Here is a 26478-nt window from a genome sequence, read left to right as displayed (position 1 = left end):
CAATACTGACTGGCTGCAGAACAAGATGAAAACCACTGGTGCTTTTGTCATGTAAAACAAGAAACTGGTGGTTCTACCCTTTACTCTTTTCTTTTTTCCTTGTCTCGCATTATACTGACTATTTTCGAATAATTGTTGGGACGCCACGTCCCCTTCTTTTGTACCTTGGTTGATTTTCAATTATAATATTTTGGTTAAAAAAGGCTAACAGGCAATAATAAACATTATATTTTCCAACAATGACATAATGACAGTACTTTCCAATTCAAATTGGGCACTGAACAGAAAGTCCCAACTTGGCCCTCAATCTCCTCTTTATCTCAACATATGGTCACTTGATACTTGAACACTAAAGCATCTTTCTCATTAGACATTTTCTTGGGCAGTTGGGCGGATGGTGGGTGGAGAGGAAATTTTAGAGGAAAAAAAGTTCCAGAACAATCAACATAACTGCTGACATAAAATTCAATTTGGTTAGGAACAACAAAACCCCTAAAATGTCACTTTTAATTTTTAGAGAGAGAGAGAGAGAGGATCTTCCACTTGGCATTGAACATTATACTTCAAATGTACAGTATCGTTAGAATGTAATTTGTGATTGGAAAACCTTGACCTTTTCCTCCATCTGCCTATTTCTCTTTTTACACTTTCTAAAATGGGATGTTTTCTACCGATCAAATCTGTCAAACTTTGACCTAAAAACATGCCATTGATTCCAATGGCATGAACAATCTGAACAAAATAAAGATAAACAAACACATCAGCCCAAATATTATCCGGGATTTTATTTATAATCACGCACACTGAAACAAAATCGAGTTTACAGAGCTAAATATGTCAAGAGTATGGAATACTCCATCAGTACAATACGACTTTAAAAGATTCAAGATTACTCATGCCTCGACCCATTATTTAGTACTAATTATGGCATGAATCCCATTCACAAACCAACCCGCATGCATTCCAATCACTCATCATCATCGCTCTTGCGGTGTTGGTGATGTTGATGCTTATAACCGTGGTGCTTCTTCTTCTTCTCATCATCATCATCAGAGCCATCATCTACCTGTCAAAAACCAAATTGCTTTACAAATTAATGGAATAAAAAAAATTGTAGTAGTTAATATTTGTAGCTGATGACAAACACGTGCGCCCATGATTTATATGTACCAACGCTTCTAAAATTATAAATAACACTATCAACTAGTTGAGTTTCATACGGGTTTCATTGGTTCCGTTGAAAATATTTAAGGAGTATATTCTAAAGGACAATGATCAATTTATTGTTGTCTGGGTAAGATAGCTGAAGTTATTTCCCCGCATTTCAAAGGTTAAAATAAAGTGTAGGTATACGTCAATACTTCAAGTTACCACCCCAAAAACTGGAAATTAATGTTATTTAAAAAATTGGTTCTATGGCTGTTCGTGTTTTGAGGATGAACAAAGCATTTAGCAACTCAGTCTCAAAGAAGCAGAAAGTCCCGTCCCATACTCATTTGTGCGCATAAGGAACTAGCTATGATATGCTAAGCACCCCTAGAAATCTACCCCAACTTCTCCATGCACCATACATGATAAAAATCTGAACTCGATATTAGAATCACTACACGAGGATGATGAACACATCGTTTATCTCAATTGCAAATGATCTGACCATCTATCGTTCTCGGCCTACACAGAGTTAGCTCAAGTAAGAATGAGATGTCAACTGCAGTTTTATAACCAAAGGCTGTGGTAAAAAAGTTGTGAGAATTAAATTGAGTTGCAGCTACAGCTCCATAATTATTACCATGCATATTTGCAAATCTCAGACATTATAAAAAAATGTAAACCTGAAACTAATATCATATAAAACTAACATATAAGGCGAAAATAATCCAAAAATAAAAGTGATAGTGGAGTTGACGTATCAGGTATCATATCAGGCATCAAACACTATGATTGGATGTAAACATATCATAAAGAAACGTTAATTGAAGAACAGAGATGCTCACGTATTTCTTGCGCCCATAGCTCTCTTCACCGTATCCATGCTTGCGCCTCTCGCCACTATCATCATTATCATCATCACGCCTCTCATAGCTCTCCTCCCCGGACCGCCCATAACTCGGCCTCCGCGGCGGATCATCCCTCGGCCTCTCACTCCTCCCTCCATACACATACCCACCACCACCCTGTTCCTCCTCATGAACCTGTTTCCGCCCATACCCTGATCCGTACTCAGACAGGGGCGCCTCATACTCGGGCTTCCTACCATAACCTGATCCGTTCTCTGACTCGTGAGTCTCATAATCGGTCTTCCGGCTATACCCGGATCCGTATTCCGGTGAATGTGGCTTCTCATACTCACTCTTCCGCCCGTAACCGGAACCATATTCCGATTCGGGATGTTGCTCGTACTTGTTCTTCTGGCCATACCCTGATCCGTATCCAGATTCGACCTGATCATACTCGCTCTTCCGCCGGTAGTCCGATTCGGGTTGCTGATTATACACACTCTGCCGGCCGTATCCAGATCCAGGATGCTGCTCGTGCTCGTTCTTGCGGCCGTGCCCTGATCCGTATCCCGATTCGGCCTGTGCATACTCGCTCTTCCGCCCGTACCCCGATTCGGCCTGCCCGTACTCGCTCTTTCGGTCATACCCTGATCCGTATTGCGATTCTGGTCTCTCCGACCCGTAATCGGGTGCACCATGTCCGGGCTTGTTCACCCCAGAGGAAGGGAACCCATAACCACCTCCTCCAAACTGTCCCCCTCCAGGTGGAGAGAGTGCGGGCCGGGGCTTGGGGCGGGCGTAGCTGCTGTACTCAGTCTCGAGGGCCTCATCGCGATAGGCAGACGGCTCTGCGTACGAGGAGTACTGGGGCCGACCGTAGTCGAAGTCATCGGAAGGCGAGGACGAGGAGAGATGGTAGCAGGTCTCATTGGATGGCGGGAGAGGACGACCGTATGTGAGCACGATGTCATAGCCCCCTCCGTACGGAGTAGGATCGAATTCGTCGAAGTCGTCGACCTCGTCTTCGCGGCCACGAGAGTAATGCGTCATCGTTTTCCGGGAGTATGCTGTTTTGATTTTTTTTTTTTAGTGAATAAATGAAGATGAAGAGGTCGCGTTTATGGTGATGGCGACAAAGAAAAAGGCGCCGTTTGAAAAGCTCGTAACCGATTCGATCGTGTGGACACGTGGCTAACTATTTGGTGCGAGTGAGTGTGACAGCCGACAGGCTGCCTGAGATATGGATAGGCCTCATCGAAAGTAGCCGGCCCCAAAAGAATTAAGTAATGCGCAACCTTCTCAATTTTTATTTTTCATATATTAAATATTTAATAAAATAATAAAATAATAAAAATTAAAAAAAATGATATTTAAAAGTTATATAAATAGTAAAAAATTATACAGATATTTTCAAAAAAATATGAGTTGTGCTATACAATCCCTCATTGTTTATTGGCCTCCACAAACCAACTTATGCGGTTTTTTTTTTTTGTTTTTTGTGTCAAAAACTTAAAATATGCATTTGATAATGGTCAAGTAACATTCAATTTCAATTTTAGACCCTCCATCCACATTCTCTCCTTCACTCTCCAGCTCGTCCTCCTTTTGCTGGCCTCATCCTCCGCTCGCACCATGTGGCTCCATCACTTTGGCATCGTGTGGGTCTGCTGTCAAGGCTAACAAAAGTTTGAAACTTTTTCGACTTCATCATTTTCGCACGGCTTTATTCTTCCACTGGCATTCTTGCTGCCGACACCCACCATCATCGTCTGGCTTCGCCGATAAGGCGATAAGGGTAAGAAATGAAAGAAAATAGTTTTTATTTCATCTCTTCATTTCTAGCATTACTCATATTGTGTGTTTTTGTATTGAATGGATCTGAGATTTTGTGTTTGTTTGATCTGTGTTTTATAAAATTTTTGAGTTGTTGATTTTGTATACTCAGATAATAACTGGAATTTTTTTTATTTTTCCTATTTTATCAAGTGGGTGGCAAATCCATGTTTCCTGATCATTTACGGTATCATTGCCATTTCACTGGTTTCATAATTTCAACTAAGCATTGCAATTGTACTGCCTGTAGCACACATACCAGTTTCTGAATAGCTTATATAACCTATTTTGAGAAATCGAAGTGTTCCTTGAATGTACGTTATACCTTCTTGAATAAACCAAGTTTTTCCCAGGCCATGGTGCTAAGATATAGTGCAAATTCTTTTCTTCCGTTTCTGAATCTTATTCTCATTTTTTTATAATATTTTTTGTGCAATTTGTTTGGTTTGTTCTCATCGAGAAGTTTTAATTGGAAACGGTTAAATTACAGATGTAAAAATCCCTTATTCTCTTTGTTGCTGAGCTTAGATGGGTTTAGTAGAAACAATACATTTGAAATAAATTGAGCTTGGCAACTAGAAAGCAAAATAAAACATAAAATTATGGGATATGCTTTCGTAGCATGTGTGGGGATGGATAGACAAGGAAGCAAAAAGGTAGAAGAGAATCAATTTCAGTATCTTAAGAACAATTACAAAATTAGTTTTACTTATTATAGAGGTGTTTGTCAGAATCTGGGGATAACTTTTCATTGTTCCAAAAAAAGGAGGTGGGATTTTTTTTAAATTTTTTATTGATTTTCACAGTGACTGTCTGTGGTTTCAAACTGAATATATCATGGGAAATCTTTTTTGTGAGGCAAACTAGACCGGTCATTGCATTTAAAATGTATGAGATGTTTTCGAAAAAGTCTCTTGTGTGTTCATCCTTGCCTACCTCATTTTACGGGATTGAGTGTCCAAGATAGAAGCATGAGAAAAGTTCCTTTAGTCTAACTTTGATGCAGTTTCAAAAGACACTGGTGTCAAGCTTAACATTTGCCTATAATCATTCCAACATTTCATATGCCTTGTTCTGTAATATAAGAAAAGAAAGTTGATTTATACCGGAAGTTATAAAGTTAGCTTGTGTGTGAATTTGTTTTTTACCTTACCTATAATGATGAACCCTGTTTATGAGATAGTGGAGAGACGGTTCTGGGGTGGTAGCTACTGCCTTTGGCTGAGATGGTTGCTGGTTTTCTTGGTGAGTTTGGTGGCTTTGTTAGTCCCAAATTTTGCTGACTTCTTGTCTTTGGTTGAAATTTTCCACATGTTCAGTTTTTGTTTTTTCAAGTAGTGATCTTTGGCACTAATATTGGAGCTGAGAAGATTTACAGCAATAAAACATGAACTGCAACATTTTTCTTTATGAAACATGGCAACATTTTTCTTTATTGCCCAGTATTTTCAAGTTGTGTTTCTTTCATGCATGGCAAAATTTTCATTTATGAAACATGAACTGCAACATTTTTTAGGGTGGCTTTGTTGTTGGGTTGATAATCGCGACATTGGGTATTTTGTGTAATAGTTCTGGAAGTGTATATAGGAAAATATGGTATTGTTGGTGTTTGTATTCTTGGAAGTGTAATAGTTCTGGTCTTCAAAGCATTTTTGGAAGTGTACATAGGAAAATATGATATTGTTAGTGTTGGTATTTTTGGTCTTTTTGGAAGTGTAATAGTTCTGGTAATTTTGGAATTGTAATAGTTCTGGAAGTGTACATACACAATTCACAAATATTTAATATGATATCTGGAGGCGTTGGTAAATTATTGTATTTTCAGTAACTTGGTGTAATTAGACATGTCCATACACGGATTTTGGGAATCTAAAAATGATGTTCTGTTGGGTGATTTTGTATTACATTTTGTATAAGTTGAAGATGTATTTCTTTATGTATTTGGGAGTGATTGTAGGAAGTTGAAGTTGCATTTCTTTATTTATGTATTTGAGAATGATTGTAGAAAGTTGAAGATGCATTTGACCACTGTTGTAGGAAGCTGAAGATGCAACTCTGTTGTTGGGTTGCTAAAGAAACTTGTTGAATTCATGAACTGTCACTCTTGTTCAGAAAAATAGCTTTATGTATTTTATGAAAAAATATATGCACAATGGGTGCTGTTGTGGTGTGTTATTACTATATGTATTATATATGCATTCAAAAACAGAGCAAGCACATCTGGAATATAGACAAGTGTGATCATTTTAATGCTTTTTATCTTCGTACTAGCTCTATAGTTAGTTTTCACAGAGAATAATTGATGGGGGATAGGAATCAAATGCATAAATACTACATATATTTTCTGAACAAGATAGCACCACCATATTCATTATATTCAGCAAATTGAGTTATGTATTTGGCTACTTGTTGGGTTGACCGCAGAAAATTACTGATTTTGGCGGAAATGAATCCAATTTAATTAACATGAAAGTGTTTAAAAATAATAAAGTCACTAAAGTACTACATTCGATGATTCATTCCAACAACAATATAAAGTCACTAACAATAGATTTCCCAATAATTTTTTATAAGTAAAAATATTATATATAGTAAAAGGAGTAATCAAGTACACTGAATGTATACAAGAAAACACTTGACCTATATTAGAGAGCCCTTAATGACCCAAAAAGCCCTTGAAAAACAACTCAAAATACACCAACTCAAAAACAACCCAACAGATTTCTCAATAATTTGTCTCCCTTACAAATACTAAGTCCCTCTAATAACAAAGTCATCAACTGGTTGGTTAATGTATCCCAATTAGTTGGGGCTTCATTGTGATCTCAATACACATGAAACACCGTATGTCTACTTCTTGCCTTCGAAGCTCTACTTGATTGTTGTGGAGTCCCAATTTCCTCTTCCAAATCTCTTCTTCTCTCTTTTGAAAATCTTCTTCATTCCTTAACAATTCAGTTTTTCTCTTTACAAGTATTTTCTCTCTGTCTATAGTTGCAGTATGGTAATCTCTGATTTTAAATCTAAATTTGTCAACCAACAATATGCATAGTAGAAATAAGCTGCAAAACATATAGTAAAGTCGTAATTCATAGAGTGTAAAAGGTCTAAATTGGAATGAAAAGCAAAGGACTGTAAGATTGTTTTCTAATTTTATGTATATTCATATGGTATTATCATTGGTGGAAAATGTAGCTCCTACCTCTCCCTTCCACTCGTGCACAGATTCAATAGCTAAAAATGCAAAATACACATGGCTCAAGGAAATCCACAAATAAAAAAGAGGCATGACACCATTCTTCATGCTCCTTTCTTCTTCTCTTATGTTATAAAAAGTTCCAAAGCTGCAAAATACCCTAATCCAATTCCACTGTGATACCACCAGAGCCAAGCCTAGGTAATCAACTTAATGCCAGTTGTTCATAGGAGTATCCATTGGGAAAACCATAAAAATCAACTACCAATTCAAAGATAGAAGATTTTTATTTTTTTCATTTTGGTAGTTAGAAAAACCAAGCACAAAAGCAAGTTGAGCACAAGCTTTAACATTTATTTGTTTTCTTCAAATGAGAAATTCTTCATAATTACACAACTCATTAAAACTTACCTATGTGGTAGCAGACATCCAACACAAATTTCATTAATAAAATAGTTGCTAATTTTAAGATCAACCTAAAACAAGACTAACAAATTTAAATGCCCAATTGTTCTCGAGCCAATGTGATCACTATAAAGAAAATATTCAGAGCAAACTCACAAGCCTAAGCATCTTAGGATCACCACTGAAAGGGACTTTTGATGTAGTAAGTGTTACAACACAGAGGAAGAATGTATCTATGTGCATTTACATTACCTATGCATCTGGCGGCTATTCAAGATCTGAATCATCTTAGTGAAATCTACAGGAATCTGAGGTCAATCAAAGATATTACACAAACTAAGAGTTAGAGAGAGAGAGAGAGAGAGAGAGAGAGAGAGGACTCACTTTTGGTGGGGGGCTTCGTCTGGGTAAGGGGACTTCACAGAGATGGGAGAGTGAGGGTGGGGGGCTGGACACAGAAGGGAGAGTGAGAGTAGGGTGGCTTCGCTGAGATGGAAGAGTGAGGGTGGGGTGCTTTCATTTGTCTGGGTGAGGGAGAGTGAGGGGTCTTGCTTCATAAAACCGTGACATGGCTTCCGAAACGAGTTCGCCACATCAAGAGAGTGGTGTGCGTCCCACAAATCGAAGGCTGGGTAGACTTTTTCAAGAATTATAAGTGGGCCGTTTCAATTGCCCGTTTACATGTTTAAATTAGGGGTGTAACAACTTTGAATTTTAGCATAGAGATAGAAATGATAATTGCAGTAGTAATTGTATAAGTAGCGTATAATTATTTTGAGAAGTAAATAAATATATGATCTATATGAAAATAAATTAATTTTTTAATATTAAACTCTACTCTTTTTCAAAATCATTACACGATGTTTACACACCCTATAACTATATATAACCCTACAACTACAGGTAGTATTCTCTTCGTTAAAATTTATTGAGTTATATTTAATATGCATAAGTATCTCATTTATTTATTCAATCAAGTTTTGAAGTTTAATCGCTATCAAAAGAAAGTCTGAGTTTACTTTTGAGTAAATTAAGTTTAATAAAATAAATTATTTACGTAATATCTTATAACTTTATCTGCAAACTTCATTAAATAAGTTTTAAGTTTTTTAAATATACTTATACAATTCACATATACATATATCAATAATGAATATGTATACATGAATTAAAAACATAATTTATCTTTTTAGGTACTTACGATATTTTTATTATAAAATTAAGGATAGAGTAATACTATTACAAGACCTCTATATCACATACCGCTTGTTAACGTCGTATTTCACATACCTTTGGGTTAGACTCCAGTAACTCAGGTTTTCCGAAATGATCCTGCAAAAGATGAATAAAAGTGCAACTGAGAGAGGGCGGCTTTGGGGCCGATGAACCTCCAATGCCAAAATTAGTAAGTATTCATAGAAATTTGTAAAAAAATGAAGGAGTTTAGGGATCAGAGAGCTTTCTCGTGCCTAGAGCTTGCTATTTATACCGTAGGTTGGGAGAAGTGCATATCGTATTTGTCTCCAATGAGTTTGTGCCCCTTTTGTTGTCAGAATTCTTTAATCCGGTGTAACTTATTCAACAGTACCATAAATGTGGCGTGTAGCTCGATAGTGGCGCTATTAATGCGGCATGGTTTCCTAACTTTGCACATGTCCTCTGTTGGTTGTAGATGATCCAATGTCGATGGATCAAAGGCTGTCCGCATTTCCCATTGTGCTCTGTGCATGTCTTTGGGTTCTAAATGCGACCGCAAGCTGTCAAGCTAACCTGTTTTGTCGACTATTCAACTCATTTTCCTAGTAGATGTCTCGCTCCTTAAGCGGATTTGGTGGCCTTCGAGCCAGGTATTGGACTGAGGCCCAGTGGGCTTTGTAAAATGGAAAAAATCCCCTTATATTTAAAACCGCTTATGTGACATAATTTAATTTTAAAAATAAATTTTAAATTTTAAATTTCACAAATCCAATCTTACCATTAAAACAATAAAACAATGAGTATAAGGTTAGTTACATTTTTTTAAACGTGGGCAAACTGAGCTGAAATTTATGAAGTTGTATAATTTAATAATCTATTAAAAATTTTGTATATAACATAGTGTGAACACCACTTCGTCAAAAATACAATAATCCGTCTGAGTTTCTCATCTCAAATTTTATTTTTTATATAGATTATCTTCCATTTAAAAGCAGAACTATAGAAAGAGCTAGAAAAAGGGCTGTATATCAATATCAATCATCACTCTCTTGAATTTGATGGAACAATCAACTATGAACAAACAATACTAGCAAGATATTGACACATATTCTAAAGATGCAAAAACATCACAGATACAATATTAACTTTCTTCAAGGAAATAAGGGCATATTATTAAGTTATGATTAATCATTATCCATTCCATTTTTACTCATCATAATAGAGGAACCGACATTCCATCCGACAAAAAATAGAGAACACATTAAACATTCAACGATGAACAAAAGCAAATCAACATGTTGCTGTTACTGCGCAGCAAAGTATCTTTACTTTAGCACTCAATTGCAAGCTCACAATAACCAAGAACGGTAGAAGGCGAAAATGGCGTCCCTTGGACACCCAGAAGCCAAACCAGAGAAAATGTCCTCATTTAGCAAGTTTAAAATACAAGATCAAGATGATAGCGATGACAAGAACTGCAATAATGGAGCCAATGATCAACTTATTCCTGCTCATCCTCCTAGACATGGCAGTCATAATCCTCTTGCTCTTTCCTACGTTGTCATCCACTCCATGCAGCTGCACGGAAAGAGAATCATCCGATAGAAACATTGGCGTGTATTTTCATCAATTGGTAGGTAGAGAAATAGCCATACCTATCTTAAAATTGAAAGTTCATAACTAGGCACTACGACTGAGAGGGGAAAAAATGATAGCACCTAAAAGAAATGTAAATGATGCCCAGTAGTGGCATGTGAATATTTTGAAGCAAAGAACGTCGGAGGAAGCACAATCAAATTCCCAGTTCAAATATTACTGAGGTGGAAAAGTCAGAAAAGTAAAGTACCATTGAAGTAAATGAGGAGCCAAAAGGCAACCTACTCATTTTAGAGAGAATAAATTGAATTGAAAGCCTTAGATGACAATTACCGTGTTATGAGCATGCAAGAGAGACTGTCTCTGAGAATGCAAATCCTGAAGAATAGAGACACCAAGCTCCTCTGTTTCCAGCATGGTTCTTCTGCCATCCTTAATTCTGTCACCCGATTTGCCTAATCTCTCCGTTGACATCATTAATCTTGTTCTCTGATCAGCAGATGCCTATTGTATTGGCATCAATCATGTGTCAAATGAACCACAATTCAAGGAAGAAGGAAAAAGAATGTGAAAATATTCACCACTTATCAGACCTCATAATGAGACACTATAGTTTCAGTTTACCATATTGGGGGAACCAATACCTGCGTACTTGGGTTGTGCCATTGTGCTTATTAATAAAATCTTCTTACTTATCAAAAACAAAATATATTGGCCGAAGCATAACAAGTTATGAGTTTTAGGGACAGTAAACTTGGACTGCCTGTATCCTTGGATCCAAGAACTTAGGCTGCCACCATCCAGATGACAAAGCAAACTTCATTAATATGATAAAAGGGTGCCAAAATGAGATGGAAGCTGAAATCTCTTTCCAGTGAGTTACCAAGTCTATAATAAAAAACTACTGATCACCTTCTCACTTCAAAAGAACAAGAAAAAGAAGGAAACTATGCACTTCTAGACATACCGTGAGTGCATCTGCCATGCCTGATTCCAACAAGTCATCTCGGGCAGTCGCATTTAAGTTACCAGATACAATTCTTTTGACCTCACTTTTCAGATTGTTCAGATCTGATTTATATTCCCTCAACTTAGCAAGTAGGGCAGCCTTAACATTAGGTTGCAAACTTCTTGCCTCAAGATCCATTTTTCGGATCTGAATCAATTACAAGCAACATAAAATTCAATGCTGAGAATACAGGACAATGCATTAAATTTCCCCAGAAAGAATGAGTCAAGAAGGTACCAAAGATTCCGCTTCATCAATTCCAGACTTTATCTCAGAAACTTTCTGTTTCTTTTGCTCTGCAAAACAATAAGACATTAAATAAAGATAAAAATACCAGGTTGTTTTTGGTGGCCTTGGGAAAATTCTTGTCCATCACATTTCTAAAAAGATAATCAAGGGGAGAGTGAGCTTATGCAATCCCGTAATATTTTTGACAACCAAAGGACCAGAAGCTATTAAAACTAATTCACCCTCATCTGAAGGTTCGCCAGTTTGCCTTTTCCTAGTGTAAAGTGGTGGGAAGCCTTAGCATTATGCCGAATTGCCAATGATTCATACCAAACAAACCAATCCAAGTTTACTTACCCACCAAAAATAATCAAAAAGAAAATCCAAATAAATCAGACTCGGAAATATCGATTTTAAAAAGAAGCCAACAAGTTTCTTTTTTGGGACATCGACTTATCCAAATTTTGATAACCCTATCGTGCAGATCAACAGAACGTTACAAAGAACTTTTTTTGACTAATCGATTTCCTACTTTGCAATTTTCCCTTTTTCTTTTTTTCTTCAACAAATTAGAAAGTATAAATTTTTGGTTAAAAAAAATTACTTAGAAACACGCGTACCCTTAATCCCAAGACGAAAATACGAACATATACAAATTACATAATGAAATTAATCGCGAAACTGAAAGAGATTTTAACCAATACCTCCATCGACAGCACCAGCTGCCGTACACTTTCTCGATAGGTTCGCGGAGAGCTCGCAGTATTGGCGTTCGTATCCTTCAAACACGTCGCTCATCTTGTATTCCTGCTGTTCAATCACCAACCACCACGTACCCAACACCATCAATCATCAAACAAAGATCAAACTCATTGAACAAAATTCAGGCTTCAGCCGCAAAAAAGTAAATTCTTTATCAAAAAACAACTTGAGAACCCTAATTCAAACAAAATCACGAGAAGCGATCATAGAATTGGATACATAAAGATCGGATTCAATGGTTGGACCTGCGACTACAGGAGATCGGGGGGTTCACCGGGAGTTGAAGAAGTTGCCGGAGAAATAGCCGCTGTGGATCTTCGACAAGGTGTTGGTTTTATAGTTTCTGTTTTGTTATTCAAAGTAAAGAAACGGTAACCCGGCCTGCGGGGGTAATAACGCGATTGATGTTTGATGATAACAGCACCCGTTGGGGCACGCTCGCAAGTCGCATGTATTGATGACAGATGTGGAAGGATGACGCGGCAAATGTATTGATTTTGTATGCAACTGCAAATGGGATTCCGGAGAGGGTGACATTCGGTTTTGGGCCTAATGGGCTAAACCTTTTCTAGGCCCAACATCATTATTCATTATTCTCCTAATGTCAGATCCAATGATTTGTCAGATGGAAGTTGAAAAGAAATGAATAATATTACACCACATTGAAATATTCTGTAAAAGCAACAGCCAAATATCTGACATGAGATCCGCAGATATTGCTAGACAATAGAAAAGCAAAAGAATTATCTGGCTCAGAGTGCAGCTCAAGAAATCCAGCTGAACTAGACCATTGCATTATCAATATTAAGAATATACAGAGGGCAAATGGCGCAATTTGATGGTTTTGGTACATAAATTAATCAACCAAATACAAAATTTAAGTGAGATATCTACTAAGAGCCCACTGGTATAACAAATTAGCACTACTTCTAACGCTCTCTCCAATACAGCCATTCCACTCGCTCACTGAGTGAAAAAAAGGGCAATCTAGCCAAAACAAGAAGTTCAAACCACCCGGTATCAAACCAGGTTCCAAAGCTTGCTTCCTTAGTTTCTGCATCTCCTCCAGAAACTTTTGATCTTGTGAAGTCTGAAGGCTGTCAACTCTAAATATCAACATCCAACCGCAGATGGCTGCCTCCTTGGTGTTGTAGCTGGTATGCCTAAATTTGGGCAAACCAATGAAGCACATATTTCTCAGGCCATCTAAAATTTACCAAATCGTCGTATAATCTAAAACTCTCTTCATGCTGTGGTCTCACTTGACCGGACAAGCACTGTTCCATCAGGTGCAGGAATTCCTGCTGCTTTTATTTGCTTTGACTGCTGCTGCTCCAATTCAAATGCAGGGAACAATTCTGATTGCAAAGAAGGGGATATATTCTTCACATGCAACCATGTCAGTTGCCAAAAACTATCCCCACCAACAGTGTCACTGGGTGTGAGTAATCCTGTCGTCTTCATCACAAGTAGAGTGTTCCTGAGGAGCTCAGGAATCAATTCATGAACCTTCTCACTACGTCTTCCCCTGAATTTTATGTTCATATATCTCTCCATACGATTAAGAACCCCCAGCCATAGTTTGCAGAAAGAAGGCAAGCGCCAAAGATCCAACAGTAAATGCAAGAACACTTTTGACATGAGTTTCATGGCTAGAACAAGTGTTCCCTCCATATTCCGGTAGTCCTTTGGAGATTTACCCAGCACAGTTTCCAGTAAATCATCAAGCAAGGTGAAGATCACCAGATCAAAACACTGCAACCACAAGGTATTCGGAAGTTGAATCCCATCCACTCCTGCCAAAGACCTCTGCAACATTAAAATAGCATGGTTCCTCACTTCTTCTCTCTGGTCTAAACACACTTTCCTCAAACCCTGGACCAGCCTCAGCCACATCTCTCCGATATCTTGACTGACTTTCACTGCAGCCTCCTTATCCACATCATTCTTAGTCTCGCAAGACCATGTAACTAGACAAACAACAGAACCTGCCATCATATCTAAGGCAGAAACAGACAGATCAACCTCCCCGACCCGAGACTCAGCAAATTGCCTTGCAGCATCCACACAAAGAACATAATTAGACGGTAACAGGTGTGCCCCATCACACATAATAAATGCTAGTGCCTCAAACCCTACTTCAGATGCTTCCGGATGCCGAGCTGTGATAGATAGCAATGAAATAATTGTGCGCCAACCCATATGGGATCTTACATGAGTTGCATTTGCTTTTACAAGGCGCATAACTTCTTGTGTGATGTGTTCACAATAAGCATCAGCAACCCGAGCATCAAGTTTTAAAACCAGTTGCAGTGACCTGAGGAGTTCATCAGTCAGGTTTTCCTTATAAGGAAGCAGTCGCTGGCATATCTTAAGGAGCCCAAATATAGCCTTTTCAACCAGCATGCAAGGCATAATAGTCGACTGAACAATATCAGATATGTGCTCATAAACACCTTTCCAGATAAGCATTATTCTATCTCGATTATTCAGGGTAATTGCAATCAGCAACTCCAGGCAGATTACCACAGTGTCTTCATCCTCAATGGATCCAGTTACCTTACGGAGTCGGCCTGCAGCCAAGATAAGGGCCTTCACAAGCTGTACTAAAGACTCGGCTTGGAGAAACTTACTCTCCATAAAAATGCTATCAATGTGGCAGTTCTGTATAGTCTCCCGAGTGCGCTGCTGACCTGCGAGTTGGTGTTCTGTTGGTTGTGAGCTCGGCTCCTCCATATCAAAAGATAAGAACTGGCTGAACCTGCCCATCAGACCAGATGATTTACGAGGAGTGGCCACAGATGGCATGCGCGACGCAGACAATGAAGCAGTAGCAGGTTTCCCCCGCTCTGGATCAGAAGAGGGCTCCAGATCATACTCTGCATCACTAGTCAGGCTAGCAGGTAGAAGGCCAAGCTTGTACAAGCTTAACACACAGTCCAGTATGTTCTTCCATCCAGAGTGAATATAATCACCATACCTATTTGCTATGGTGAAAACTGTTGTGGTTGCCATCCTGGCCTTCGAGTCATCTCCAAGAGAAACGATAGCTTCCTCAATGGATAATGGAGTCACGAGGGTTGTGAATTTACAAAGAGAGACGACCAAATCATCCAACACATCATCACAGTGATAGCATGCTGCTATTTTGGCTACAGACAAGAATCCATCAATACATGTTTGTAAAACATCTTCCTGCTCCACCTGATCAAAAATCACCGACATAGCAGCGATTGTGGGTCCTGAAAGGATAGTAAACATATCATAGGTGAGGAGCTCAATCGAATCACAGACAATGAAAGGGGAGGACTTTCTGGATTTGTAAATCACATTAATCCATCGGCTCGATGCAATCACCGGAACCCCAGCATTTTGGTCAGGGATCATCTGGATTTCGTTCTCACAAATAGAGCGGTAAAGCTCCGACAGGAACCCACGTGGAAGATCCATCCCTCCGTTGATTCTCCTATTGTTTCGGATAAAGTCTTCTTCAGTCATCTTTTTCTTTACCTGTGCATTGTGTTGATCTGTGTTAAGCAATATTAGTGAATATGACAACAAGAGAGCAGCATCTTTGTTGATTAATATATGTGGTGACTGCTCATAATATCTTTCTGCAAATGCCTCAAGTACCCTCTGTATTTTCTGTGATTCTCCAGGCAATCTAAAAGTTCCCAAGAAAAGACGCAATGCAGTATCTAAACTCATGTCATGGAAATCAAAAGTCCTAGCAAATTCATGCAGCACCTGAACACAAAATTCATCATGATTCCCAAGAAAATCCCCAACAAGATTCTTATCTAACCCAGTGGTGTATCTGAAAAGGCATGCCACACTTTGAGGGTCAAGTTTCTCAGGCAACAAATGCATTCCTTGAAGAAATTCTAGACCTTTCTTAGGATCCCTATTGAAGTGATCTGCACCAACCATCAACTTTCGCTTGATGTATTTCAACTTACGGACAAATGGAACCCAACAATTAGGGTCACTATAATTCTCACACGTCTTTGTCCAAAATTCCTTATATCCCTCATCATCTAGCGAAGGCTCTGATGTAAGAGGTTCATTTCCTAGCCTCTCAGCCATACCCTGAACCATGGATATTAAACCATCCAGGGCAAGAATATGCATTGCAGATAAAGGTCCATTCACAGGAAATGCACTTTTTGACAGCAGGTTAGCAAGATCTTCAAACATATTACTGCAGGTTATGTCACAATCAAAGTTTGCATACATCTCAGCCATAAAAGTCTGCCGCCTGCAGAGATCAACCAGAGCCTCCATAGCAACCTCCTGCAGTTGGTATGAAGAGCCATGCTTGCTTTGGGCAAGCCTCAAAAGCACACATGACAGGAAAGCTTCAAGCTGCACTTTGAGCTCAGTTCGTAAATGATGATACAGGTTAAGAACAATGCTACATACTGTTGAGAGAATCAGGGGACTCATCGACAAGCCATATTGCATAAGATTACGAAACAGTTCGTCTTGAACAATAGCCAATAACTGGGGGTGTTTACTTACATAGGGGCCGCCCAACTCAATAGCTGAATTAATCAAGCCTAATGCAAATAAGGGAACATCTTCATCATATGTTATAGGATTTGATTGAGGACTGAATTCTATGTGCTCGATGGCATTCAACAGAGAGCACAGAAAGTGAAATATCTCCACCATGCAAGGGACCCCATACGGTTCCATCAAAAGTTTCTCATCATTTTTAGTAGGCTCCACTCCACTACTAGCATTCATCCCCCCATCACTCATCCCACTAGCTGACGTACTCATGGGAGCCTTTGAAGCATATGTGGATGATTGACCACCAAATTCAACTCCACCAAAGCCATTTTGTAGCTGTTCACTTTCCAATGTATGATCCTTCTCTGGTGAACCTACCTGTACAAAAAGATGAGCTTTAGGAATTCATGCGGAAGATAAATAGCTGGTCCCAAAATCTTAAAAATAAGGCGAAAAATACCCTGTACGCTACCACTCAATTCAAAACTAAAGACTGTATCTCATTTAAGGCTTCACCTACAAACCATTCATAATTCCATACCACCAAATATTCATACACATGAAGTACACTTAATTGATGATTCTCCAAAAGACTTCAAAAAGAAATCCCCTCTTTTCGTTTGGCAAAACTCAGAAAATTATATTGCACTATATCACCAAGTAATATGGTGCCAGAGATGTCATATATTGTTAAACTGGACAACATATAACATCAAAGGATGTGCCAAGAATCATTACCTCTGTATTAACACACGACCTGTTTCCATTAGCCAATGCATGTTCAGCGCTGTCCATATCAGGCAAGCGAGAGAAAATACACCTAACCAATTCATGCATAGTATGGCGTGCTATCCGCTGCAACAATTCACCTTTGGAGCTAGCTTGATGAACCACTCGAAAGCATGTATTTACAATATTGCACACATGCTGATTACTCAACCTAACTGATGCCGTACTCTTCATGCAAGCCAGAAGAACCTGAAGTATCTTCATCAGCACCACTTCTTCAGAGGCAGGATCAGTGACCTCAAACCGGCAACTTGTCACAGCATCAACTATCAAATGCATAGCATCTCCCACATTCACAGTATCAAGATTAAGTATGTCGAGGCTCAATATCTTGTAAACTGATGACAATGCAACTCCAGTGATTGGTGCACCAGTTTCATCAGATTGAATGACATCCAAAAACGGCTGGAGGTACACAGCTGGATCGACGTTGTGCCACTTATTTTGCCAAGAAAATATCTTCTTTCGTAGTTCTTTCAATGAATGGATGAGAGAGTGCTCTAGCTTATCATCATCTGCCACATAGCGAACTCCCCATCGTACATTTCTTCGCATCACAGCCAAAACAGCACCTATTTCAGAATTAACCATACAAGCTAAAGCACCTCTGAAATTCTTAGCAGGAGAATCCTTCCTTTCACCATTAAATGAGATGGTTCCAGAGTCTGGCTTTAGATGCCCCATGTTTGTTCCAGTTTCTAGATACAGTTCAATTTACGATTGAACCATGAGTCCAGAACCCAGACACACAAGATTCCAAAACCTGGCCAAATAATTCCATTCTTAATAATCATTGGAGCTCAACACAAACTAATTCAACTATCAATTTGTGTAAAAGGTGCAGCTAACAAACTAATCGCTAACAAACCAAATATATATCAGAACATGTAATAAACGGTGCAGCTATAACTGCAAATAAAAGGGGTAGATAAAACCTGCAGTTATATAGTAAACTGAAACATGGACATAGCAAGAAAGGAACAGCTTTGTTCTGGAATGCAGAAATTTCTGGATTAGTGGACTATATACAGAGGATGAGGAAATAAAATCAAATAATCAAAATGCCGAAACATGAACATAATAAACCAATGAACTCGGTTGATTAGGCCAAATGTAGAGAAAGAACAATTATTGTGTTCGTGGCCAAGCAAACTTCAGATATAAGGAGGGGGAGAGACAGAGAAAGAGAGCTCCTCGAAATACCGAATTCGCTACTCTAGGCCGGAGTCAATACTACTAGAAGATATAGTCGACTGAGACATATACTTGAAACCCATTTTCCCCTTGAAACTCACATTGCATAATTCAATTACTACGGATTAGCCAGAACTAACATTTTAAATTATTCCATAATAAACCCAGATTGGGCGCATCAATGCATAAAGCTACTTCTAAGATGAAAAAACCAAACACCAACACCATTGACCAGATCTACCCGAAATCAAGAATTTAAGGTCTCAAAGTAAAATCTCCCATCAATGAGACAAGCAAATTCAAATTAAACATCAGTCAAAGCACTCGTACCGGGACACTTCAAAGTTCAAATCCAAATGAGCCCGAATGGTATAAAAGCAACAATTCAGATTTTCCAAACAGATCGAAACAAGAAAAAAAAATTCAAACTCGGCGTTGGGGATGGCCAAGTTGAGAATTTGGTTCAGGGACCTTGCAGAAATGGGATGCGCGAGAGACGGGAGCTGGTGTTGTCACATGGGGCATGGAATCGAAATGGGTATTGGGCTTTTGGCATTAGACTCGAAGAGCTTGGGTTATCAATGCATCTAGAGTCCTAGACCACGAAGGTCTTCGCGGCCCGGAGAAACTGCTTCGGCTTTCTTAATTTCGTCTTGAGTTTTTTTTCTTTTACAGCTACATATGAATTATAAAAATAAAAATCAGTACTTTCAGAATTTCATTTACACTTTTCATAGTCTCAAAACTCTAGAAAAAAATAATTATACTAAACTAAACTTATTTTCATTATTATTCCTATGATACAAAAATAGATTATAATAGTTCAATAACAAAAGCTTGTTCTATAGACTGTAAAATGTCCATTTGACATTTCATCAAATAACGCTAAAATCTCAACAATCAAATCAATGTGCAATGCATGTACATATATGTGACTTTTTTTTTTTTTTTTTTTTTTAAGCACTCTGGTCACCCGTAATTTCATCTTACTATGTTTATGTGCCAATATCCATTAACTATTAAGGCCTATTTTGGATAATGAGATGAGATAGTTTTAGATAAAAATTTAAAATTGAATAAAATATTAATATTATTTTGAGATTTGAAAAATCAAATTATTTATTATATTTTGTGTGTGAATTTGAAACAAAAACGCTGCTGGACAGAGGCACCTATAAAGGGAGAATAACGGAGACAAATAGGGAGGTGACACGTAGGCCTTCCTCAGTTGTTAATATGGAGTTGCATGCAGGGTATCAACGAATCAGCCCCATCTTCTTTCGGCCTCTCCCCCAAATTCGATTTTCTCTCTCTCCGAAATTGATTTTCTCTCTCCTTCGGTAATTCCTTCGATCGACTCTCCCTCTCGCAGAAATTTGCGCGGCTCTCTCTCTCTCTCTCTCTCTCTCTCTCTCTCTCTCTCTCTCCTTCCCTCTCGCTCCTTTGAGTCACTTCGATCCTTCAATCTCCCTCACGAAAACACTCACAACAATCGGCACCTCAAGTAGTGCGTTTCCCTTTTTTTTTTTTTTTTTTTGTAGAGAGAAAATAGATGCAGAGAACCTTGGACCAAACACAGGACTTCCAAGTTAGAAATGCGTTACTCTGTGTCTTTGAAAGCAAGCTCTAGGAAAGAAATTAGACCTTCAACAAAATACAAGATTTTGAGATGCAATTTCGTCGTAAACTTATAAAAAAAAGTTTTATAATCTGAAACCATATCAATTTATAAAATTTTTGTACAAGATTTTTGTGTAGACCAAATATTTCCCTTTTCCATTCCCATTGTGGAATCGTATATTTTCTTGCTTCAAGAATTCTCACTTGTTACATCGTCGAAGGGAATAGGGGTTGAACAAAACTTCTGGCTGGAACCATCTGATGGTGAGCCAATGCGAATAGATAGTGGCGGGAACAAAAAGACTCTAGATTATCCAGAGAACTACAGAACCTGCAACGACTTGTTCAAATTGTTGTGGAGAATGGTTCTAGTTGGTATGTGAATGGTCAGATTTTGATAATTATCAGTAACACATTTTGTATCGACCTTGTTTTTTTGGCAGAATCCACACTGTGACAAGAACAGTTCCATGTCATGACATATACGCCTTTGTTGTTTCTCCTTCGACAGAGTGAGAGAGCAGAGAGAGAGGGGGAGGGGAGAAGCGAGAGACAAATAGAAAGAGAAATCTGCAGTTTACGCAGGGTAATCTTTGGTCATGAGCTCCTTACGTGTCAGTGCGCTATTGGTCTCCGTTATTCTCAGTTTGTAGGTGTCACCGGTCTGAAGTTATTCTCAATTTAAAAATGTTGTAATGATGAGATGAAACCGTTTCTATATCCAAACAGAGCCTAAATCTTCTTTTATTATTTTTTTAAATGATAGGTTTAAGATCAGTTAATGAATAATGTCGCATCGTTATTAGTAAGATAGAATTGAGATCATGATAACGTAGTATATAACAGTTAACGTGGAAATTGATAATGAATAAGATCTAATCTCCACTTAAAATATGGTATGATTATAGATTCAATGAATTATCCTAGAGTTACTAGCTAGAATTGGAGATTTTGGTGACTATTCCAAAATACTTGAGCTCTTTTTGATCTTTTACTTTGTTTTTAAATGTTTCTGAGAAGATTAGATTATTTTATATATATATATATATTCAACTTCACTCATAGGTTATTTTTGCATCAAGGATTTTCTTCTCATATATGGCTTATTCAATGATCTCTTGGATAACATTTTTTGACCAGAACCTTAACTTAGAAACTATAAACGGGCATGAATTCGTCCAGAGATCAACAGGGCGGCATGAATCTAACCCTTCAAATGGAGTTGTACATGACGTGGTAACCGATTATTTATTTTGAAATTATTATTGTACGTTGTTTTATATATATATATATATCTAGCTCCCTTTGAATTGCTACTAGAATCGTTGAGTTTGTAGCTGGACATCCACGTGGAGGAACAGGAACTACGATTGACATCTTCCCAGGGACATGTTTGGTCATGCTCTTAGGCGCAGGATATTCTTTGTTAGAGTGAATTATCCCAGCAGGTTTTTTCTTTCTCTAACGTGCCTTTTAAAAAATTTCGGAAGAACCAAGGGGTTACACGTGGCATATAAGGTAGAGTACTGTTGTCTAATTAGAAGTGGCAATATCATAGTTGCCTTCATTAACAATATAATGGAACTCCCACTTGACTTTGGGGAGCTAGCTAGGGTCTGCTCATTTAATAAATTATATATAGCTCTCCATTTCTCTGAATATAAAATGTATTTAATACATTATTCAATGTAAAATGCATAATTCATTATAATATATATATATATATATAATTCTTCGTAATTTTAGTTATTATCATGTTATGATATGGCATCAAATAATTGGTAGATGAATGAAAAATAATAAATATTTAATACCAGTACGTACATGATGATTATAAATTAATGAAAATATAGAATTAATGAAATTATAATTTGTTGGATCCATTGATTGAAAAAAGAATCTCAAATTGGGCGAGTAAACCAAAGAAGAGTTGTTTAACTTTGTATGAGCTTCGTTGCATAGCTTATAATTAACCAATTACAATACTTCACATTAATTAATTAGGAGACAGAAAAATGGAGCGAGTCCACGAATGTCACAGTCTGATCATCATCATGATCAGCTTGCTTGATGATGATGGATGATGGTGATCGTGAAAAGCCCGTCAAGATTAACAACATGCAAATTAATTAAAGAAGAAAACATAATTTTTTTCAATGTTTAATGGAAAAATTTTATTGCAAGCAAGTTTGTGCATCAATTCGTGCACCAATATTGATATGTAATACATATGTTTAACGAAACGATGTGAATTAAAGATGAAAATAATTTTTATTATATAGAAGATTTTTTTCTTCTCTCAAAAAAATTTTTTCATTTTTTTTTTAATAAAAAAATCATCGGTACGCGATATGGTGCACGAACTCGTTTGTATCTAGCAAAACCCATGTTTAATATATCAATTCTTCTAGGTACAAGCAAAGCTGCGTACCAATTGTGTACCCAAAGGTGACATGGCAGACAACATGGGCAATTAGGTAATTATTGAAAGTAAAAAAGCAAAAGCAATTAAAACAAAAGAAAGAAGAATCCCGCGTCTCCCTCCCAGCCCACTTCCCTTCCTCCCCAGATCGTACAACCGCTTCCCTCCGTCTTCTTAAATCTCTTCCTCAACGAAGCCTCTTTCAAATTTCTTCCTCTGCGCGGCGAGGTTGATGTGAAGTAAGTGTACAAGAATACATTTATTTATTCTGTTTTTGCAAGTAAAACTTCTAAGAGGGAAAAATATGAACCATCTGAATGTACAAAAAGAAACATGCTTCAATATTAAAACTCCCATAAGAATGGGTTAAATATTAGCCATGAAGAGTGAAAAAGAGAGGAGCTTTTGCTCTAAAAGAGTCGCCCACTTTCTAGGATTAATTAGGATTTATGCTTTTTTTTTTCTCTTTTTCTGAAGAAGGCAGTGGGCACTACTTTACTCTCTGTTCGTGCTTTTGAAGGAAAATTAGTTTTAAGTTCAGCTTTAGTCCTCTTCATAATCTATGTCAAATCTATGTTTTATGCTCAGCACTTATGAAGACAGCATGAGCACTTATGAAGTCAGCATGTGCGCCTATATTTTAACCAACATGGATGTATTGAAGTACATTATGTTTTATTTTGTATTTTATGACTTATACAGGTGTTGTTTGCTAATAAAAATATATCCATATATTATTGAAACGTTAAAACAAAGTATTTGCATTTGCTTCCTTTCTCATTGAGGCTCTTTAGCCTGCCTTAAGGAGTTTTAGACTATTATTGCATACTAATTTTTATTTAGATTCCTTTGGAGTAGTTATCTCTAACTTTAATATCCTTTTCACTATACTAGACCACAACAAAGTCTTTTGAGATTACAAAATACGTGATATTTCTAATTGGATAGAGCTTTTTCCTGTCCATTTAGTGATTGTAATGGATTAATTTTCAATTTACACTCTTATTCTTGTGCAGGACATTCAAGCACTAATCAACAAAATTAATAAGTCTATAGTGGCTCCACTTCCAACAAAGTATTTTGATGGAGAAATGGAAAGAGCACGCATCTCCTATCACACCTCCTACTACAAATTCATCAACAAATCCATCAAATTAGATGATACCAAGACCATTTTATACATATTTGTCAACACCTCCTAGCATAGATCCATCTATCAATCCTGCAACTCAGGTATTATGAATATAAAAAATTTAGAATAGGCCAACTAGTAGATTTAATTTTGATTTTGATCTATCTTCAAATCTTTAGTTTGAATTGGTATATATATAGATATGAATTAATTGGAAAAACAATACTTGCATGAGTTCTTTGTGAGACAACAAATTAATTTAGTGAATAAGAAAAAGATGAAGCTGGATGCCAGAATATTTCTTAACTTTTTTCTTTTTTTTTTGGTAGCTAGGGAAGGTCTTTCCAAACACAAATCGCCTTGTAATTACTATCTTCATCCTAATCATGATGATAGACCCTAAAGAAATAACATGTTTATAGATCGAACTAATTAGTAATTTTCTAAATAGTGATGATCTGTATGAAATTAGTACTTTCCTGACATAAAAAGCATCATCTATTGAAACACTACTTATATTCTATATATATATATATATATAATTGTACAAGAAGTACATGTGTGTGTGTATATATATATATATATATGAAAGTAGTAGTGGTAGGTACTGCATATAATATATATGAACGATATTTGAGAGAATCTTAGCTAATGAAATAGATTTTAATTTTATTTGATTATAATTAATTATTACCTATATATCATGTCTTGTAAGAATTGATCGGTCGATCGCGAGCATTAAATGATTGAATTAATGTATATATAATATGTTTTATATTAATGTCTATATTTATTAGTACATTTTTAGTTAATTGTCATTATTGATCTATATGTTAGGTGATACCAATGTCTTTTTATTTGGATTTCTCAAGCTATATGCATGAGAGCCATGCACCAATGCCACATGCTTGGTTCCTACCATTCTTACCTCGTCCTAATGTCAACCCATCTTCATGGACTTTTCAGGTGATGAGTTAAATTTTTAAGTAGCGTGTGTATTTTTCAAAATGCTTAAATTGATTCAAAATATTGTTGTAAACTGAATGTAAATCTTATGTAGGGATTTTAGTCATCAGCCCCTTCTTCGATTGGTTTAAACTCTGGAAGCTCAAGCCATGTGGAAGAAATTCAAGAGCCCACACCTGACTCGAGGGAGGTTGTCTACGCCCTCTGAATCCAAAGATGACAATGAAGAAGGGACAATAGTGCATACTGAGGAGGCCGATATCATTGATAAGCCGAAGTTGAGGATGGTGTTTAAATCTGAAGAAGAGTTAATTTTTTACTATAAAAGCTTTGGAAAATAATGCGACTTTGGGATAATAAGACAAAGGAGCCATAGGTTTGAGGATGAGAGGCTCAGATATATCACATTGGGTTGTGCTTGTGGTGGGAAGACACGGAATCGGATCACAAATATCGCTCGATCACGTCCGACATCAAAGACAGGCTATAATGCAAGGATAAATGCTACGTTTTTTGAAGGGATGTTGAAGTTGTTGACTATTCACAATACCCACAATCACGAACTAAGTCCACAAAAGGCGAGGTTCTTTTAGTGCAATAGAGAAGTGAGTTTGTCTGTTAAGAGAATACTAGATACAAATGATTCGGCTGGTATCAGAATGAACAAGAGCTTTGCCGCTCTTGTGCAAGAAGCATGTGAGTTTGAGAACTTGCCATCCAATGAAAAAGACTGTCGTAACTACATTGACAAGGCACGCCACCTTCGACTTGGGAAAGGTGGCGCTGGAGCCCTCCATGAGTATTTTGCTAAGATGCAATACAAGAATAAGATATTCTTTTCACTAATGGATATGGATAATGATGGGAGGTTGAAAAATATTTTTTGGGCAGATTCACGAAGTAGGGCATCATACAAATATTTTGGTGATATTGTCACATTTGACACTGCATATCTGACAAATAGGTATGGGATGCCGTTTACACTGTTTGTTGGTGTAAAAAATCATGGATAGTCAATACTTTTGGGGGCAGGATTGATTTCTAATGAGGATACAGAAACGTTCACATGGTTGTTTCAGATTTGATTGAACCGTATGGACGGTGAAGCTCCAAAGGCTATTATCACATATCAAGATAGAGTCATGAAAAATGCGATTGCGCTTGTCTTTCCGAATACCTGACACCGATTTTGCTTATGGCACATACTGAAGAAATTATTTGAAAAACTCGGTTCACATGGTGCATACAAAGATGAGTTGAAAAGTCAGTTGTTTAAATGTGTGTATGACTCTCAAACAATATAGGAGTTTGAGAGTTGTTGGGAAGTGATGATTCCAACATACAACTTGCAAAAGAATGCTTGGTTGTAGAGTTTATACGCTAAGCGTACCTATTGGGTACCGGTATTCCTGGAAGAAATTTTTTGGGCTGGAATGAGCACAACCCAACAAAGCGAGAGCATGAATGCTTTCTTTGACGGGTACGTTCATGTTAGGACAAGCTTAAAAGAGTTTGTTGATCAATTCGATAATGTGTTGAGAAAGAAGATTGAAAATTAAAATGCAGCAGACTTTCACTCATTCAACGTCACAATTCCTACCGTCTATATTTCTTCAC

The 26478-nt window shown here is 37.4% G+C and overlaps 3 protein-coding genes and 1 long non-coding RNA gene across 6 annotated transcripts; 1 reads left to right on the top strand and 3 right to left on the bottom strand.

Moving 5' to 3' along the window:
* Positions 1-748: 748 nt before the first annotated feature.
* LOC108985958 (uncharacterized protein At5g39570-like) lies at positions 749-3238 on the bottom strand. The gene is made up of 2 exons (XM_018958443.2): positions 1995-3238; positions 749-1066 (listed from the first exon to the last, which is right to left on the bottom strand). Exons 1-2 carry the CDS (start codon positions 3045-3047, stop codon positions 968-970), a joined length of 1152 nt encoding a protein of 383 aa, XP_018813988.1. The 5' UTR covers positions 3048-3238; the 3' UTR covers positions 749-967.
* A 213-nt stretch (positions 3239-3451) lies between these two features.
* Positions 3452-6084, top strand: LOC118349594. Its single transcript, XR_004802574.1, has 2 exons — positions 3452-3792; positions 5836-6084. It is a non-coding gene; the product is annotated as an uncharacterized LOC118349594 (long non-coding RNA).
* A 3712-nt stretch (positions 6085-9796) lies between these two features.
* LOC108985959 (vesicle transport v-SNARE 13-like) lies at positions 9797-12691 on the bottom strand. Of its 2 annotated transcripts, none has more exons than XM_018958445.2 (6): positions 12469-12691; positions 12166-12268; positions 11471-11529; positions 11192-11380; positions 10558-10728; positions 9797-10206 (listed from the first exon to the last, which is right to left on the bottom strand). In XM_018958445.2, the coding sequence occupies exons 2-6, from the start codon at positions 12257-12259 to the stop codon at positions 10054-10056; spliced, it is 666 nt and encodes a 221-aa protein (XP_018813990.1). In that variant the 5' UTR covers positions 12260-12268; positions 12469-12691; the 3' UTR covers positions 9797-10053. The 2 variants fall into 2 exon arrangements, with proteins under 2 accessions (XP_018813990.1, XP_018813989.1); XM_018958444.2 differs by having other exon boundaries at positions 12166-12271; positions 12469-12686.
* Positions 12692-12985: 294 nt separating this feature from the next.
* LOC108985951 (ARF guanine-nucleotide exchange factor GNOM-like) lies at positions 12986-19258 on the bottom strand. Of its 2 annotated transcripts, XM_018958433.2 has the most exons (3): positions 19052-19258; positions 17477-18290; positions 12986-17116 (listed from the first exon to the last, which is right to left on the bottom strand). In XM_018958433.2, the coding sequence occupies exons 2-3, from the start codon at positions 18209-18211 to the stop codon at positions 13469-13471; spliced, it is 4383 nt and encodes a 1460-aa protein (XP_018813978.2). In that variant the 5' UTR covers positions 18212-18290; positions 19052-19258; the 3' UTR covers positions 12986-13468. The 2 variants fall into 2 exon arrangements, with proteins under 2 accessions (XP_018813978.2, XP_018813980.1); XM_018958435.2 differs by lacking the exon at positions 19052-19258 and having other exon boundaries at positions 12986-17112; positions 17477-17563.
* Between the last annotated feature and the right edge of the window lie 7220 nt (positions 19259-26478).

Source organism: Juglans regia, chromosome 10 (assembly GCF_001411555.2).
Source record: "Juglans regia cultivar Chandler chromosome 10, Walnut 2.0, whole genome shotgun sequence".
NCBI lineage: Eukaryota > Viridiplantae > Streptophyta > Magnoliopsida > Fagales > Juglandaceae > Juglans > Juglans regia.
Note: the sequence above shows the minus strand (reverse complement) of the source record. Positions and strands in the feature narration are given on the sequence as shown.

Bases quoted from the DNA above. Each gene is read 5' to 3' on its own strand.
- LOC108985951 (XM_018958433.2), bottom strand. From the start codon at position 18,211: ATGGGGCATCTAAAGCCAGACTCTGGAACCATCTCATTTAATGGTGAA. The intron at 17,117-17,476 runs GTAATGATTCTT...CTTTTTGTACAG, and splicing joins GGTCGTGTGTTAATACAGAG to GTAGGTTCACCAGAGAAGGA.
- LOC108985959 (XM_018958445.2), bottom strand. From the start codon at position 12,259: ATGAGCGACGTGTTTGAAGGATACGAACGCCAATACTGCGAGCTCTCC. The intron at 10,729-11,191 runs GTATGTCTAGAA...CCAATACAATAG, and splicing joins GCATGGCAGATGCACTCACG to GCATCTGCTGATCAGAGAAC. The intron at 10,207-10,557 runs GTAATTGTCATC...CTTTCCGTGCAG, and splicing joins TCTTGCATGCTCATAACACG to CTGCATGGAGTGGATGACAA.
- LOC108985958 (XM_018958443.2), bottom strand. From the start codon at position 3,047: ATGACGCATTACTCTCGTGGCCGCGAAGACGAGGTCGACGACTTCGAC. The intron at 1,067-1,994 runs GTGAGCATCTCT...GGTTTTTGACAG, and splicing joins GCTATGGGCGCAAGAAATAC to GTAGATGATGGCTCTGATGA.